The following is a 17,928-nucleotide window of genomic DNA, read 5'->3' as shown; positions in this document are numbered from 1 at the left end:
AGAGAGGGTCAGGAATTTGAAAGTAGGTATATAGCAGTGGGGCATGGGGAATGGGCAGTAGGCACTAGAAAGTCTCTGATGCCAAGGACCCAAGAGGTTCCCAAGACCCAACAGGGAGGACTTTAGGTGAAATACCTAACAAAGAGGTAGAGATAGAACCTGTAGAGACCATATCCAATGGATAATTGATGGCTGTGACCATCTACCCACCTCAAAAATATTAATCCATAATTTCTCCTGTCAAAAGGAAATGCAGGGACAAAGAGTGGAGCAGAAACTGAAGGAAAGGCCATCCAGAGATTGCCTCACCTAGGGATCCATTCCATCTGCTCACACAAAACCCAGACACTATTGCAGATGCCAAGAAGTGCTTACTGACAGGAGCCTGGTATAGCTTTCTCTGAGAGGCTCTGTCAGAGCTGGACCAATACAGATGCAAATGTACAAACACTGGGCTGAGCACAGGGACCCCAATGAGAAGGATAAGGACTGTAAGAAGCTTAAGGGGTTTGCAACTACATAGGAAGAAGAACAATATCAATGAACCAGAACCCCCTAAAGCTCCCAGGGACTAAACTACCAACCAAAGAGTACACAGGGGTACCCATGGCTCCAGCTGGATATGTAGCATAGGATTTTCTTATCTGGCATCATTGGGAGGGGAGCCCCTTGGTCTTATGGAGATTTGACGACCCAGGATAAGAGATAGGAGTGGGTAGGCAGGTGGGAGAACACTTACATGGGGCGGGGGGAAGGAAGAGGTGATAGGGGCCTTGTGGAGGGGAAACTTGGATAACATTTGAATTGTAAATAAATAAAATTACCAATAAAAATTGTTTTTGATATCCTGTTTTTTTTTCTTTTTCCATATGAAATTGAGAATTGCTCTTTCCATGTCTTTGAAAGTTTGTGTTGGAATTTTGATGGGGATTGCATTGAATCTATAGACTGTTTTTGGTTGGATGGTCATTTTTTACTATGTTAATCCTACCAATTCATGAGTATGGGAGATCTCTTTATTTTCTGAGGATTTTCCATTTTCTTCTTTGATTTTTTTCTTGAGACTTGAAGTCTTGGTCATACAGATATTTCACTTGTTTGGTTAGCATTACCCCAAGATATTTTACATTATTTGTGACTATTATGAAGGGTAGAAAAAAAGATGTGACATCCTATTATATCCTAAAGTATCCTATTTTAGTCTGTGTGTGTATGTGTGTGTGTGTGTGTGAGTGTGTGTGTGTGTGAGTGTGTGTGAGTGTGTGTGTGTGTGGCCTTGAACTTTTTGAATGAACCATGTGTGAGACTAATCTTGCATATCTGGAGTGTCTATCAAGTTTTGGAATTTTGTGATGTAGCTGTGTTTATTTTTGTAATTGTCTACAACACACCTGTGCTCTGTGGTATGTGCTCTGGGACTTTTATTCTAGCACTTACATTTAATGGCCAGAAGAGTCACTTAGTTGTCCCCTGGATTGCAGCACCACGACTTGGATATTCTCTGGTTCCACAGTCATAGTTTAAATGTTTCAGTGTCATCCTAGTGTGGTGGGTTCTTAGTGTCAGATCACGGACCTCTGTGAACTCTTCCCACAATTGAACTGTATGCCCGAAGTCACAGTAGATTTGTCTGAGGACATTATGTCTACAATACTCCCTTGGGATGTCCATGTACTTCACTTACGACATTCCATAACTGGCTCAGTGAGAAAAGGCACATTCTACCTAGCCTGACCTCTGACCTTTGACCCCTGGGTCTTATGTGGCAGAAGAAGGATGGATGCCTGCAAATTATCCTCAGACCTCTACAACCATGCCATGGAATGCATGTGCAACACACACACACACACACACACACACACACACACACACACACACACAATATGTAATGTTTAGAACATATATTAATTGCATTTCATTAACTTTATTCTTCAAGGATTGAAAAACAAAATTTACTGTGGCCTTAATATAAAATGTCAGAGAAGAGAAAGATCTGAATCTGTGAAAATTGCATTTGCTCTTGAATGATGGCAGAGTTTTTCCTGAAGGAGAGTTTAAAGTTGGAATTGGGTTTCAGACCTGTAAAATATAAAGATAGTTTGGGAACTCCGTGAATAACATGCTAACAAGTTTTTACATTTAAGATTTTCTTTCAAAGACAAAGTATGGAGCAGAGAATGAAAGAAGGACAATCCAGAGACTGTCCCACCTGGGAATCCTTCCCATATTCAATCACCAAACCCAGACACTATTGTGGATGCCAGCAAGTGCTGGCTGACAGGAACCTGATATAGCTGTCTCCTGAGAGGCTCTGCCAGAGCCTGACTAATACAGAAGTAGAGGCTCACAGCCATCCATTGGTCTGAGCATAGGGTCCCCAATGAAGGAGTTAGAGAAAGGACCCAAGGAGCTGAGGGGTTTGCAGCCCTTTAGGAGGAACAACAATATGAACTAACTAGTACCCTCAGAGCTCCCAGGGTCTCAACCACCAACCAAAGAGTACACATGGTAGAACTCATGGCTGCAGCTACATATGTAGCAGAGGATGGCCTAGTCGGTCATCAATGGGAGGAGAGGCCCTTGGTCCTTTGAAGGTTCTATGCCCCAGTGTAGGAGAATGCCAGGGCCAGGAAGAGGGAAAGGGTGGGTTGGTTAGCAGGTGGGAGGGGGAGGGAATAGGGTTTTGTTTTCAGAGGGGCAATCACGAAAGGGGATATCATTTGAAATGTAAATAAACAAAATATCTAATAAAAATAAATTTAAAAAAAGATTTTCTTTCATTTTCAGGTGTTATTTTATACCCACAAATTAAATGTTTCAATTTAAACATGTAAAATTGACTTATAACATGCAGCACAATTGAGGTGAGTTTTATACAAAAACATTATCCCTCACTTAGTTTCATTATAAATGATACATAATAGTTTTAATTTGGGACTCTAGATTCATGAGATATGAACAAACATACTATTGAACACTACTTCATTAAAATCATGATCATACAATGTTTTTGGATCAATAAAATATATAATTCCAAATTAAATACTTGTTTTCATCCTTTTACCTATTTTTTATTCTCAAACTACCTTTGAGAATCATCTCCTTCTTAGCACAAGTTTCTAAATAACAAGGCAAATCCAAGATTTGTACTGATGGCAGTCTAACGAAGTCAAAGGTGGTTTCTGTTCTCTTAGTTAGGACCAGTGGGAACATGATGTAATGTCAAGCCCACATGTGAATCTGAACAGGCTCTAACTTCTTACATTCTACCCACATTTATACTTGAGTGTGATCTCAAAGTTATATCAAAATGAAAATCCAGAGAGAATGTCAAGCATTCTCAGGTCACTGCTGAGAAGGTAGAAGATTCCTCTTGCCTGCAGCAATCTCTCAGATCACATACCTTTGTGTGGTATCTTAGACCATAGAACATGAACTCAATTTGAGAGATAAGAAGCGTTTCTTATAACAAGGCTCAGCATCCATGCTTTTGAACCCCAATTGTTTCACCATTTGTGAGATTTTAGAAGATCATTAATATTTCTCATTATTAAACTTCTTAGAATTTTTCAAATTATTTTAAGCTTTAGTAACTTATCCAAATAATCTGTAATAGTTTGTTTTGCATTTAATATTCTGTAAGCATTCACTGAATATTCATTTGCTTTCAGAGTTAAGCATTTTACTTCTTTCATGATTTAACTAAAAGGATATTTATGAGGTTCAACTTCATTCCTGGATCTTTACAGGAATGGTATCTGAAGTAAAGAACTGCATGGAAAAATATAATTCCTTTTATGCTATAAATATTAAAGTTAGAATGTGAACAATACTGCTATAGATTTAATTCTCTTCCCTCTCTCTGTGTGTCTCTGTTTTGTCTCCCCTTCTTTCTTCTTTTCTTACTTCCTGTCTGTATGCCTGCCTTCCTTCCTTCCTTCCTTCCTTCCTTCCTTCCTTCCTTCCTTCCTTCCTTCCTTCCTTCCTTCCTTCCTTTGTCTACTTCTTTTTATCTTCTATATACAGGGAATTATACCTAGGGTCTCATGCATGTTAGGCAATAACTTTATACTTAATTATATCCTCAGCCCTCACCCCTTTTCATTTTTAAAATTTGAAACTAAGTTTCTCAGGCTGGTCTATTCTCTATGTAGACTTGGCTGGTCTTGAACTTATGATCTTCCTGTTTCAATCCCTCTAACATCTAGGATTATAGGCCTACTACTACATGTGGCTAGTATACAACCTGATTGAAGAAATGTCATTTTAGTAATTTTAGACCTAACACGTAATAGTTTGTATAAGCATGAATGAAATAAAACTAATAAAGAAGAATTGTAATCTTTAGGAAAATGTTTGATAAAAGCTCAATTTTTCTTCATTTTGTAAAAACAGACTATTTTCATTTCTTATTGAAACAAAAACTCATTTGCCAATGTTCTATTTATCACTAGTTACAATTCTGCATAACTTTTTTTCCTGTTTCCTTACCATGAGTTATGACTTGTACTACTTTAGAATTTGTGATTGTGTGAATGAGTCCATGCTTGTTGCCTGGATTGTTCATTTCACTTTTGTCTACTCACCTTTATTGTCTTCTTCAATGTTTCCTTAGTGTCTTATGCTGCAGCTGAGGACACTGGGACTGTGGCAGTCTCAGGGGTATTGATAGACACTGTGGAAGCTTCAGGATTGGCCGCAGTACCTACCACTGACTCAGTGGTAGGAACTGGTGTGGACACAATGGGAGCACTGGGGTTGATGGTTGGAATGGCAGTGCTGTCCTGATCTTTATTTATAGGAATGGCAAGAAAGGATGGGTTTGGAAAGGAATGAGAAGCAGACTGGGGGAAATTTGGCATTGGTTGCCATTTGGAGATTTGGGCTGGAGACCTAAGCAAAGGTATTTTTACAAGAAATGGGTAATACAGGTATGAGCTAACAGGTACAGGTGGCATGTAGCGGTAGTAACTAGGTTCATAACGGTTGTGGTTCAGGAGGAAGTGGGCTGGTGTGTACAGGCCTCTTTGATTATTGTACACTACTTCATTCTTCTCATGGCACTGCAGAAAGAGAAGGTTACACAGAACGGTTCTGATTGTTGATCAGATACAAAACAACTTCAGCAGCTTTTGAAATAATGCAATAGTTTGTGTTGAGCAAATGGAGTATTGAAAGTATGGAATCCTGCACCATTATTTGATCAGATTTGGATATACACATTTCATGTATGATTTTCATATTGTGTGGAACATTACTTGTAACAACATAGAACTAATATTTGTTTTTTTTGAACAAATTAGGTCATCAATAATGTAAAATATATTTCTCCATATGAAAATATGGCATATATGGAAAGTACTAACTAGACATTACATATTTAATTACAGCACCTAGAAACTTTACCCTGCTTTTTTTTTTTTTTTTGGTATTTTCAAGACAAGGTTTCTCTGTGTAGCCCTGGCTGTCTGGGAACTGACTCTGTAGACCAGGCTATCCTTCAACTCAGAAATCTGTCTGCCTCTGCCTCCCAAGTGCTGGGATTAAAGGCGTGTGCCACCACCACCCAGCTTGAAACTTTACCCTGTTATACACAAACACACACACAATGTTCACAAACTCATATGGATACATCAATGCCATCATGATTACACTATTATGTAGAATTGATATTTACTAATAAAAATTCTTAATAAAATAAGGAAAGTTTGTTATAATGTAGGCTCGCAGAGCAAGGAGAGATTCATTTTATGACTTAAAATTACTTCCTATTACTTAAAGAGAAAACCCAAGTTCTTATTATGTAGTTGGTTACAATAAAGTATAATGTCAAGAATCAAATGTAAGTAATTAAATATAAAACTCATTGTAATTTTTAAAGGTAATCTTGATCCCAGAAATTTACTCTAAAGAATTGTCTAATAGACATCTGTTTACATTTAATAATTAAGCAAGTACTTAGCACTCCAAAATTTTATAATCTCAATAAGAGGGAACATACTACTCTCTAGATTGACTTCTTTCTTAAAACTTATGTTTTATATTTTTATTTTGATGTTCACAGATTGAAGTTCTTGGAATTTCAGGATGAGCATGAATACTAAGCCTACACATAGTCTAAACTACAATGAAAACTAGCTTAAAAGAAACAGAACATTTCACATGGTTAACTTTTAAATATAAAATGTAATTCTGTGTCCAGCAGCCATGGAACTAATTATGGACTTGGATACCTGAGAAGGAGTTGGCTAGCGCACACAGGATGAAGAGTGTCACAAAAGATAGGAATTTGAATACTAAAAAAGTCTACAGGTCTTTTAAACTTTTGGAAATGTTTAAATACTTATTTAGCTTAAGACAAGAGGCATTTTGGTATGATTGAGTTTTTCAGAATATTGTGCTTGAGTTCATGTCTCTAACAGAGATAATATCAACTTACGTTTGAATCTGGGTTCTGCATCTCTGCAGCCTAAGGAGTTACCGAAAAAGAAATCAAGAAAAATATTTAAATAACTATTTAAAGTCTTTAAATATTTAATACCCAAGGAGACTGAAGCATAGGAGGGATAGAAATTTCATCAGAAGAATTTCTGATCTGAGACTAGGATTCTTATACTAAATGTTTATGAATTATATTTGCAGTATTTTCTTTCTTTTATTATTATCGTTACTTTTATTATTATTTTTTTACAGTCCAGGTGTGGCCCGCCTCCTGGTTCACCCTCTCACAGTTCCACATCCCATTCCTCCTCCCCACTGTCTCCAAGAGGACACCCACCCCTGCCAGGCCTCCCCACTTCCTGGAGTTTCAAGTCTCTCCAGGGTTAGGTGCATCTTCTCTCACTGAGGTCAGACCATGCTATATCTTGTAACTTAAAAATAAATTTCTAGAGTATAGGAATTTGAAAGGCTTTCTCTGCATGATAAAGTATGTATTTTGTTAACTAAAAGAATGTTTAGAAGAATATATTTATTCTTATATACAAGTAAAGGAACTAGTAACCAGCTGTTGTGCTCCTTGTACTACCTGTATTTTGACATTCATATAACTAGAATGCTTAAATAATATTTATTTAACATCTTACCAATACAATTTAAGTGAAATTGACTCACCAAAAAGGGCAGAGTTAATGCCAGAATATTCACAACTATGATAAAATTCCTCATCATTGTACCTAAAAATAAATTAAAAAAATTAAATTAAGACTCTTTGGTTAACAAGTCAGAAGTGATTGCATATGTTTTCTTTGGGAGAGGTGGGGGAAACTCTGAATTTTGGGGTAGATTTAGCTAGTGCAGGAAATCTCTTTTCTCAAAATAAAAGAACCACCGAACTTGAAGTCAAAATTAGTTTAAAGTTAATTTTTGACTATGAAAGAATCATAAAATATAATCATCTATTCATTTGATAGAAATCTGCTGGGATTAAATGCTTTGCCAAATTCTGAGATTATGGAGGTAGGGCTAGGTCTTGGCAACGAACCGCATGGGCTCCTATGGATGAGGGATTTGTAATCCGTACAAAGCTAGAGAACATCCATAGATGCTCTGACTGATGTGCTGTCTGAGGAAGATAAAGTTAGAAAGTTTAGAACCTAAAATGTAAAAATCTCGGTGTTCTGTGTTACAGAACAAGACATGGCTCTGTGAGGTGAAAATCATGCCATGTGAGAAGACAAGGGTTTTCACCCAGGCTGTACCATGACAGGGTAACAGTCAGGAAATGATTCCCTCCTTCTTGGTTTTACATTTGTTACAGGACCTCACACTGGGTCATGTCAAACATTCTGTGACTCTTTTTTTTTTTTTAACATTTTAAAACATATTTTAATTAAATAGAATTGAATCACATTCTTGTTTCCCTTTTGTACCACCCCTTCTCCCAGAGACCCCCCCTTCAATATCTACAATATCTTTTTTGTCATATTCCTTAAAATTTATAAAATATTATAACAATAAAAATAAGTATTATAAAAGTTGTTTGATATAAAACAACAATCAATTTAACAGTCTTATGTAGATGCTCGTCTACAGCAATAGTGAAAATACATTTTTTAAATAACTCCAAACATATTAACGGTATACTTAAAAATAATACATCACTACTAGTATTTTCTTAAATGAACATGAATATATAAAGTCTTTTTGTTTGTTTTGTATTTAGTAGAGTTTAAAATCTTGGCTCTTACTGTGGTACAAGCCTAAAATAAGAACAATTTTTAGACTGTATTTCATTGTAATAAGGCTGTATTTCAATGACCCTCACATTCTGTGACTCTTAATCAATATATCACCCATGGGATGGAACTCCTGGGAGGCAGCATTTGTCATAATATAAATTTACGTTTCCAGTAATATATATGATATGATTAATTTCACTGCTTTAATGCAGTGTAGATATGGCAATTTAAACATCTTTGAGCTAGTTTAAGACACCAGTTAGTCTTTTCCTAACAGAGTCACAATGCTTATCTTCTCATTTAATTTTAATAGTTCTTAGATAATAACACAACATTTCAAACTTCTAATATGTTAGTATATATTATATTTGTGATAGGAATACTGAATCTTACTGAAGCTATTGTTTCCGACACACTTGTGTAAATATGAGTTATGGAAAAATAATCTTTCTAAGTGTCACAAAACCAATACCTGTATGGCCCCACCCTGCAGGAGGGAAAAGAGGAGAATATCAAACCCCATTTATCTTTCCTGGTGTGAGCTTCAGGTGATTAGAAAGGCTACTTGCTAAACTGACTTCAGAACCACCTCTAAGAAGTCACTGAATTGCAAATACCTCATGTGTAATCAAGTTTGTACAACCTAAGCAAAATGTTTCCTTGAGAGGATAGAATTCCTTGTTAAATTCATTATTTTTTAGTTACCTTTTCAAATCATTACTTGAAAAATAATATTTATTTGCTTAAATTATAGACTCTTCTTCAATAGTTCAAGAATATATATTTATTTTATGTTAACATCTAATTATAGATATAATATTGCATGTTATATGAAATATATGTAATATTATATATATTAACATTAAATGATAAGAGCTCCTTTTCAGTAGAAAGCTAAGATTTTACTTTATATATCAGATACATACTGGTATATTCTTGTGTTTGTCGCTGTCACTTTCTAAGGAGACATGATTTTTGAAAATATGGATTAAGTTGGCTTTGAAAGACGTTATAATATAATATAATATAACATAGCATATATAGTGTAATTTATAATTACACTATAAAAAAGAGAATTATGAGTTTTAGGTAGAGATAGGATTTGAAGGTAATTATTGGACTATTCTGAGTATTATGATAGTCCTAGTTTCCTGAGAAATTAGCCCTCTCTGTTTGTGTACAGCAATGGTAGGCTTATTAAAATTAACAATGTCTTACATAATTTGACAGTATCAAACCTGGACTTTAAGACAAAGTATAGTTAATTTTTCATCACAATGGTTTTTGAAGTCTAGTGTCTAAGTTAGACATTCATACTGAAATGATACCTAGAGGTATTTAAGCTTAGCAACCAGGTATAAAAGAAAGAAAATGTGATCCCAAAATAGCCTTGGTAGTTTCCCAAGTGGCTCCTCTGCAGCATCACCTCCCTGGGCAGACCGTTACTTACCTTCACTCCGAGCCGGATCTTGCTTGGCAATAGGTTTTGCCAGGCCTCTGAGCTGCAGAGAAGACCCAAGATAAATAACAGAGACTAATTACAGGGTATTAGTACCAGGAGTCAGATCCCATTTCCCTCCTACTTTTCACCCAATAGGGTGATGACAGAAAGGAAAGATTTGAGGTCACCAGGGTCACTTGCAGGTCAGTCTTAGTCAGCACATGGCAGTCCGGAAACAGATGTGAACCATGAGCATGCAGGAAAAAAACAGCCAAACTCCTTAAAGAACGAATGTCCTGTGCTTTATAACAATATAGGAAAATGTAGAAAAATTTACTAATTACATTTTTAACCTACTCATTTCATCTAGTTGAAACTAAAGTTATTGCTAAAATAAATAGCCACAATTATTTTCACATTTTAAGTGTTTTTACTTGAAGAACAATGATTTCAAGTGACTTTATATTTAGTATAGTCCGTGTTGGTCATTGTTTTCCCAAATTTACAGCTACTGATTTTAAAAATAAAAATTAACAATCTTAATTATGTGTGCCTTTTGTAAGTTAAATTCATGCATAAAACATTTTCATCGCTGTGAAGGCTGAGCATTTGCATTTTGGCTTCAGCTTATATTCCTCAACTGTTCAAACACTGAACACACACTGTTTTTATGGAACTTTAAAGCGCCCCATTTTGGATGCATAGTAAAGTGATTGAGTTAGGAATCACTGTTCTGTTTTAAAGTCAGATCATTCTGATTTAGAATGTGGATTGTAAAACTGCCAACGCTGTAAAAATTTTAGTAAAATGTAGCCAAACATGTACTTTGCCTAAATGATATCCTGCTTTACCTGTCCATCCCCCCACCCCAGAGTCATGCTAACAATGACTTCACTTTGTGAAAACCTCCTTGGATGGAGCTATTTCCTGGAATCCCTGTAGAGCAGCCAGAATGTAAAGCAGAAATAATGTCAGCATTGTAGAGTTTTTATGTATTCCTGTCTGTTTCTGGGAACTATTACATGTCTTAGAAAGCAGGGGACATTGTTCTGATCCCGAGAATACTTGTGCAGCTTCTCCACAATAAGCCCAGGCTTTCTATTTCTTAGAATTTGTTTCTGTTGTTCTTTCTCTGTTCCACACCAGCACACCAGCAGCCTGTGTCTGTAAAGTGTTGAGTCATCCTCAGCCTCAGGCTTTCGAGGGCCCAGTGATAAAGGTGGACTTTTATGGCCTGGTCCGCCCTCAGATTCTGAAGATCCTTTGTTAAACTCTGTCCTTTCTCCACCATCCTTTAAGAGTAAACGTTTTTAGGCTGTTTTATTATTTGGTTAAAAAAAATAACCAAAAAAGTGACTCAAACTTTTTTTTTTTTTTTAAAAAAAATATCACTTTAGAAGGGGAATATGTGTCCAGAATAGCTGCGAATTCTGGGAACCCTTCTCTTCAGAAAAGCATTTCTGGAGTGGATCAACCACTCATTTCAAATGGAGGGGCTTGCAAAGCTAAACTGTATCTTCTGATCCGCATGGATTATTCAGGTCGTGTTTCAGGAATTTTGAATAAAAAAGTTAACTAAAACACATCCAGTCAGTTCTGCTACTATGCAGTGCATAATCCAACTCTTCCTCAAAGGCTCTTGGTATGGGACATTCCAGTCTAAGGCAATCTAAGGCTCTTGGTATGGGACATTCCAGTCTAAGGCTATCTCAAGTCTGAGTAGCTCTGAGTGGTCATTGCTGAGTTTTTGAGCTGAACTAAGTAAACTCAAACATGCAGCTAGATGTTCTCTTATTCTTCAAAGAAAAAGAAAAGGGCTATAAAACTCTCCCACCCTTACATCTTTAAGGAGAATACCTTGTTGCTGAGGCAGGCCCCAGCTGTAGAGATTTATAGTCTGAAACAGACTCACCACCCTTGGGATTGGGATATACTCGTAGTGAGTGCAGAGCTACCTCGTACTACAAGAGGAGAGCCAGGAGGCTTCTTACTGTGCTCCCAGAACTCTTCCCTATAGGCCCTGAGAGTCATTTTCCATATAATTGTTCTCTTAGAGAGGCTGGAATGAGGCTGCTATGAGGATCCTATTTATCCTATTTCAAGCAATGTATAAAACAGTTTGAAGTAGGTGGGAAGATAATTATTAACCCATGGGCACTCTTGTTGGTAACACCTGGCTCATGTTTTGTTCTTTTTAAACCTCTGATAGCCACTATAACTATTATTCTTTGCTGATATTCATATGAGTGTAGCTTTATTTCCTATCTTCAGCTTGACTTCTTGGCAGCCTCATTAGTGCCACAACGATCTCAATAAACTATTGTGTTCTCAGAGTACAATGTTTCTGACAGCAGTTTCAGGGCAAGGAGCTCTTTCAGTTTCCTATTATACATAGTTTGTATGGCACCAGAATCATTGGCATTTTAGTATAAAAATCTGTATGAGATTTAGCTGTAAATAATAATCATAAAAACACAGAACAATATTCTCATAGAAATTGCATTTTCTAACAGTAAGGTGTAATATCAAGTTTTCTCTCTTGCAGTTGATTTACTTAAATCAACAACTAGCACATGTATAGTTCTTATTAAAAGAAGACACTAGGGAGGAGAACAGAAAGCCAGACTATCTGATTGTATAGAATGTGTAGAGCAAGGGTTCTAAACCTGGAGGTTACAACTCCCCCAACCCTTTCACAGGCACCACATATCAGATGTCCTGCATATCGAATATTTATAGTACGATTCATAGAAGTAACAAAATGGCAGCTATGAAGTAGCAGTGAAAAGAGGTTTATGGTGTGTGTGTGGGGGGGTGGTCACCATAACATGAGGAACTGTATTAAAATGTTGCAGTACTAGGAAGGTTGAGAATGACTGATCTGGACAGAACCTTCAGAGACTCTCAGGAAACCCTGCGAGTCTCCTGGTGCTTAACGTGAACAAGATTGTTACCTTAGCATTAGTGCACTGCTGACTTGATGCTTCAGTAACTAGAGTCTCTAGATTTCTGGAGTCATTGAAAGGACACAGGCAAAAGGTAAGGGAGAAGAGCAATTTCTGCTTCCATAATGCATTGTTTCTAAATATGGTCTAAGCCTGTGTAATCCTATATAATATTTACTTCGATAGGCATCCATTCTTTTAACATCTTTCAAAACCATTTGAACCTAGCATTCATCACTAGGTGCTCTTCTCGGTGAGCTCCTAGGAGCCTTTGGCACTCTGGGATTTTCTTGCTGTAATACTTTCTTTTGTTCCTCCTTATAAATCGTCAGGTGCTCTCAACTTCTCTGTTGGTTCCTTTTATTCTCCCCAACCTTGTGAGAACTTTCCAGAACTCTCTCTGAGTCTACCCTTGCTAGATTATTTCTCTTTCTGTCCTTGGTATGATTTTGGTTAATTCACCCCAATCTTCTCCCCTTAAATACCACCAGTGAGTGTCATTTACTTGACTGGCCTCAAGGTCAGGTGTCCAGCAGCTATGTATAATATCTCCACTGACATGTGAAATAGACTCTCAGACCCTGCAGAAAGGGAGGCGAATGATCTCCAAACACATCTCACTACTAAGCTAGCCCTCTGCTAATGTCTTCTGCTTCTCTAAACAGTGCATAGATATCGCCAGGAGCTGGAGAAAAAAAATCTTTAATCTTGTCTCTTTCTTTCTGCCATCAAATAGAACAGAAAGCCTCAGGTAGCAGTATCTCCCAAATCTACTGCTGCCTTCTAATGTTGCCCTCTCCCCTTGTAACCCCTCTGTCTTATGCCTAGACAATTCCAGTGGTTCCACCTCTCAGTCATTCTGACAAATGCATATAGGAGCAGCTTTGAACACAACACATCTGAAACTTCTTTTGGTTTTGGTTTTGTTTAAAAATCTTTCCGTTTCTTCCTGTGGCACTTAGAATACCTTCCACACTCCTTACCACTGTGTGCCAATTTCGGAGTTGATTTTCAATCTCGGTTCTTTTTGTCCTTGTTACTTTTCCTCTCACTGTGATCCAGCTTGGATGACTTTTTGCTTTTGGGATCTAACTAGAATGTTCTGCTCTAGATCTCTCTGTCTCTCTGTCTCTTCTCTGTCTGTGTCTCTGTGTCTCTGTGTTTCTGTGTCTGTCTCTCTGTCTGTCTGTCTGTCTGTCTGTCTCTCTCTCCTACACCTAAATTTAAATTTCAGTTCAATTCTTCCCTTCACTGGTCTTTTGTTTCAAGTTTTGTTTCTTTCATGACATTGCACCATGAATTTTGAAACTTATAAAGGAAAACAATTTCCAAGTCTGTGAGCCTCTGTTGGAAACACATATTAAAGATCCAAATGCTTGTTCTACAAACGGTTATTAGGACTGTATATTTAAGGGGTGGATTCCCATATTATCCCACACTACCATCGATTACTTTGGAAAGGAATGTGGCCGGAACTCTGCATATCTGTAAGGTATTTATCCACTAAGGTTTAGCTAAAGTTAGCGTTGGGCCTTTCCTAATTCAGTAAGAATGAGTTTCTTTGCCTTTCCACCCTTACTCTCAGACTCAGTGACCACCAGGAATGGGGAGGCAGGAGGAATGTAGGGGTCAGGTAAAGACTAGAGTGAATCAGGCTTTTCTGGGCCTGACAGACGCTGTTCTTGTGCACGCCAAGTAGCTGTGGTTGCTTGCCCAAGATCCAGTCAGTCTAAATTCTAGTACTGAGGGAGGAGCCACTTAGAGTCTTGACCTCTGAGGAGCTTCTGACATGCTTCTCGGGCAGGGTTTGTTATCTTTAAGACTCTGATTGGTGGCCATACTCCAGTGGATGGCCACGGCTAGTAGTATACGAGAATAAAAAGTTAGACTTGAGTTATTAAAAAAAAAAACAAAAACAAAGATAAACTTTGAAGAGTAGGGAAGATGGCAGCAGGGAGAGGGCATGACATCAGGGAGGAGTTAGAGGTGAATATAGTCAATATTGTATGAATTTCTCAAAAAATTTAAAAAAATATTAAAATCAAACAAACCCAAAATAAAACCACCCTTTGAGACCTGTTACACTTGTTAAGCTTGTATATGTGTTAATTTCCCGTTCATGGGAGAATATTAAAGAACATATCTTTGTCCAAGTGCTTAAGCATCAGCACATGATCAGCACAAAAAGGGGTACAGGTGGCCTTCCATATCTAGTTCAATATTTAGAGATTCAAAAAAAAAACACCAAATTAAAAATATTTAAAAAATAAACATGACAGTTTCCAAGCAGAAAACTACCTATGTGGTTGTCCTGTGCTCAGGACCAGCAAATGAGAGGATGTCCAGGCTAACAGTGTGGTTCCTTCACCATATCCCTGGTCCCCAGCCCTAGCTCTCATCCCTCTCCTGGTCTACGTAGTTAGGCTATGGTGCTTCATCTGTACTGGGCACTTTTGCACACTACTTTGTGCGGGGCTTTCTAAGCAAGCCAGAAACACATTAATGCATGCAAGCAGACATACATAGTTTGTGAGCAGGTGCTACAGCTTTTTATTAAGGGATGTAGGCATCTGAGATCCTGCTGTATCTGGGAGAGAGTTGGAGGGTTGTCTTGGGACCAATCACTGTACGTATGACAAGATAACTGCTTTCCTTTTTTAAATGTTAAAATATCATAAATTTGTGCTCTTTTCCCATGAAAATCTGTTTCAATAATACATCATAATATAATACAATAAGTGCAATATCATATTGTTATAATTATATGTATGATTATATATTATTCTCCATGAATTTGCTACCTACTGTATCTACAAGCTGGTTACACTTTAAACAGCTCAGTTTGGGGACACATTTGTCTTATTAAGTATTTTTTTAGATGCTGTGGGAATGGCTCTTTCATAGTTTAGCTTTGAAAGCCTGGGGAAAAATATATTTTTCAACTGGAACTTTCCAGAATACATATGTCTTTTGGAAATTTTGCAATGCAAATATTTTAATGATAACTGCATATCTTTGGAGTCTCCTGGTGAGATGTTGGTTATAAGAAGTACACCCTGGAAAATGACTCACTAGGTGGTCCCAAGCCTACAAACTAACATTAGATTCCAGGAAACAATGAAGGTTTGATTGACAGGTGTTTTTTGGAATACTTTCCTATCAATACATTATTAAAGATGTTCAGAGATTAAAGATATTGCCTAAATTTTCAGGGACAAACAGGTTAATTTTAATTAATATATTTGCATCATAAATCTGGATAATCAAAAGTACATGGTAGTGTGTCTCCCCTAACTCCACAAAATGTTATAGTGTCACAATAGGAAGTGAATAAAAGAGTAAAATGAAAGCTCTAATATGAGACTCAAGGATGTGTACCAAAGCTAAAAGAGAGAGAGAGAGACAGAGAGAGAGAGAGAGAGAGAGAGAAATACACTACCCAAAATTCTCCTAGTTTATAGTGGCCATTGTTAGTCTTAGGCCCCTAGAGACTTGGTTGCCCATGATTCTAGGCATCTTTCTTCCATGCTGGTCTTTCTCCAGTCCTACAGTGGCACCCAATATGTTGGCATAGGTTTCAGAAGTGATCCTTATGATCCCCATAGTATTATTATCCAAGTGCATAAGGAGTCTGTAATCCCTGAAAATAACTAAGGAAGACAGAAATTTCTGTCCACCAATCTAGCTAAATGGCTCATCAAGCTAACCTTCAGTTTCAGCCAGGAAGGCACACAAAGAACAATGTTTCCATGGTTGGTACAAAGGGTCTCATCTGTGGACAAATTTATTGCAGTAAAGAAATAGCATCTTAGAATTTTTCTAATTTCCTGATAATTTATCATGGAGACAAGGGCAGCCATTGTGACACGATGAAAGGATCATTGTCCAACAGAAATTTTTTTGGATGACTTTTGTACCTTTCTCTCCTGCAGGGCATTACTCTGTGTTCACCATCAGGTTAGTAGGAAGTGACAGTGAACAGGACAAATTGTCTTTATACAATTTTGCTATAGAAAAAAACCTCATAACTGGATAAACTAAAGTTCTCAAGTTTGAATGTCTAATACATATTTAACAATATGTGTAAATTGTATTCAGACTAAAATTTTACTTATGACTTGATGTTTTCTGGGTCCTAGCATTTCTACAGCAGAAAACGGGTAGCCAAGAAATTACTCATCTGGCTGCGCTAAAATTATAATTGAATAGAAGAAATTCATCAACATTTAAATACTGATTTTGATAATTTTATTTCCTGAGAGAATGAACCTTTTACCACCTTCCACATTGCTATATGTGAAAGTACATTTAGATTGATGTCACATTCCAAGGCTTAAGTAAGATACAGAAAATGATATGGACTACCCTACTAGAGGTTGTAGAATGGTTAGATGTATAAAGGGCAGAAATAAAGTATCATGGGAGAAGGTCATAGTGACGACTTTTTTTTACTGAGATATATTTTTATGAAGATCATAATATTTTCCATGATTCTTAAAAGATAAATTGAATCTGAATACTGATTTGGAAGACTGTATGCTTCCTGAGGAGAATACACCATGGCAAAGTCATAGTTGTGGGATGAAGACTGGTCGTAGACAATGGCAATGTCTGGATTTTCTGAGCTTGGGATATATGGGAACCAAGTGACGGGAGAAGGTTTTAACAAGAAACTTGAGATTCGTATGTGGGCCTTGAGGGGCTATGTGTGTGGAGTGGGTGGGAGGCTGACTTTCCCTATCAAACATAGGAACTTTCAGTGATAATTGGGCATTTCAGAAATAATGTTCAATTTGTGCTTTGAGGTAATGCCAGAGATAGAGTGGCAGTCATCTAAAAAGCCATAGGATAATTTTTCTTCCTGAAGTAAAGTAAAAAGAAATAGATTTAACTAGTCTTTGACCCTGACTCAGAATTTATTTTAGTACAAGTACTAATGAAACCAAAGCAGAGGAGACCAGTGGATCTACCTTTTCATTTTTGCCCTGTGCTAGAGCTATGAACATCTAACATCCTCAGGAATTCTTTAATCTTCAGTCTCTCCATATAAGAAAAGGATTTGGGAAGATTTAACTCTGTAGTGATTTTTTAAAGCTCTTGTGACTTGTAAGAATGATGTTAATGCTATGTTAAGGATATTAACTATTTCAGCTTCTTTGGTTTAGAGACAATGTATTCCTTTGCCTATGAATCAAGCTTACTCTTCTGCAGTATATAAGGCACAGATTCATTGTTGAAACATTTTACATAAATTAGGTAAATTTTGTTTCTTGGATAGTATTAATGCGTTTATACAACATAAGCCTGTGAAGACTTTCATTCAGGATATTCCAGGGCTGCTGACTCAATCACCTCTATTCTT

General features: G+C 37.0%; 1 protein-coding gene across 2 annotated transcripts; it reads right to left on the bottom strand.

Moving 5' to 3' along the window:
• Positions 1–1,886: 1,886 nt before the first annotated feature.
• On the bottom strand, positions 1,887–9,730 carry Csn3 (casein kappa). Of its 2 annotated transcripts, XM_031342043.1 has the most exons (5): positions 9,631–9,730; positions 7,114–7,175; positions 6,440–6,469; positions 4,587–5,063; positions 1,897–2,079 (listed from the first exon to the last, which is right to left on the bottom strand). In XM_031342043.1, the coding sequence occupies exons 2-4, from the start codon at positions 7,168–7,170 to the stop codon at positions 4,620–4,622; spliced, it is 531 nt and encodes a 176-aa protein (XP_031197903.1). In that variant the 5' UTR covers positions 7,171–7,175; positions 9,631–9,730; the 3' UTR covers positions 1,897–2,079; positions 4,587–4,619. The 2 variants fall into 2 exon arrangements, with proteins under 2 accessions (XP_031197904.1, XP_031197903.1); XM_031342044.1 differs by lacking the exon at positions 6,440–6,469 and having other exon boundaries at positions 1,887–2,079.
• Positions 9,731–17,928: the final 8,198 nt, after the last annotated feature.

The sequence above is a fragment of the Mastomys coucha genome, unplaced genomic scaffold (assembly GCF_008632895.1).
Source record: "Mastomys coucha isolate ucsf_1 unplaced genomic scaffold, UCSF_Mcou_1 pScaffold22, whole genome shotgun sequence".
Lineage (NCBI taxonomy): Eukaryota > Metazoa > Chordata > Mammalia > Rodentia > Muridae > Mastomys > Mastomys coucha.
Note: the sequence above shows the minus strand (reverse complement) of the source record. Positions and strands in the feature narration are given on the sequence as shown.

Excerpts from the sequence above, each read along its gene's own strand:
- Csn3 (XM_031342043.1), bottom strand. The coding sequence starts at position 7,170 with ATGATGAGGAATTTTATCATAGTTGTGAATATTCTGGCATTAACTCTG. Across the intron at positions 6,470-7,113 it reads CATTAACTCTGCCCTTTTTG|GCTGCAGAGATGCAGAACCC; the intron begins GTGAGTCAATTT and ends GTAACTCCTTAG. Across the intron at positions 5,064-6,439 it reads TGCAGAACCCAGATTCAAAC|TGCCATGAGAAGAATGAAGT; the intron begins GTAAGTTGATAT and ends CTCTTTCTGCAG.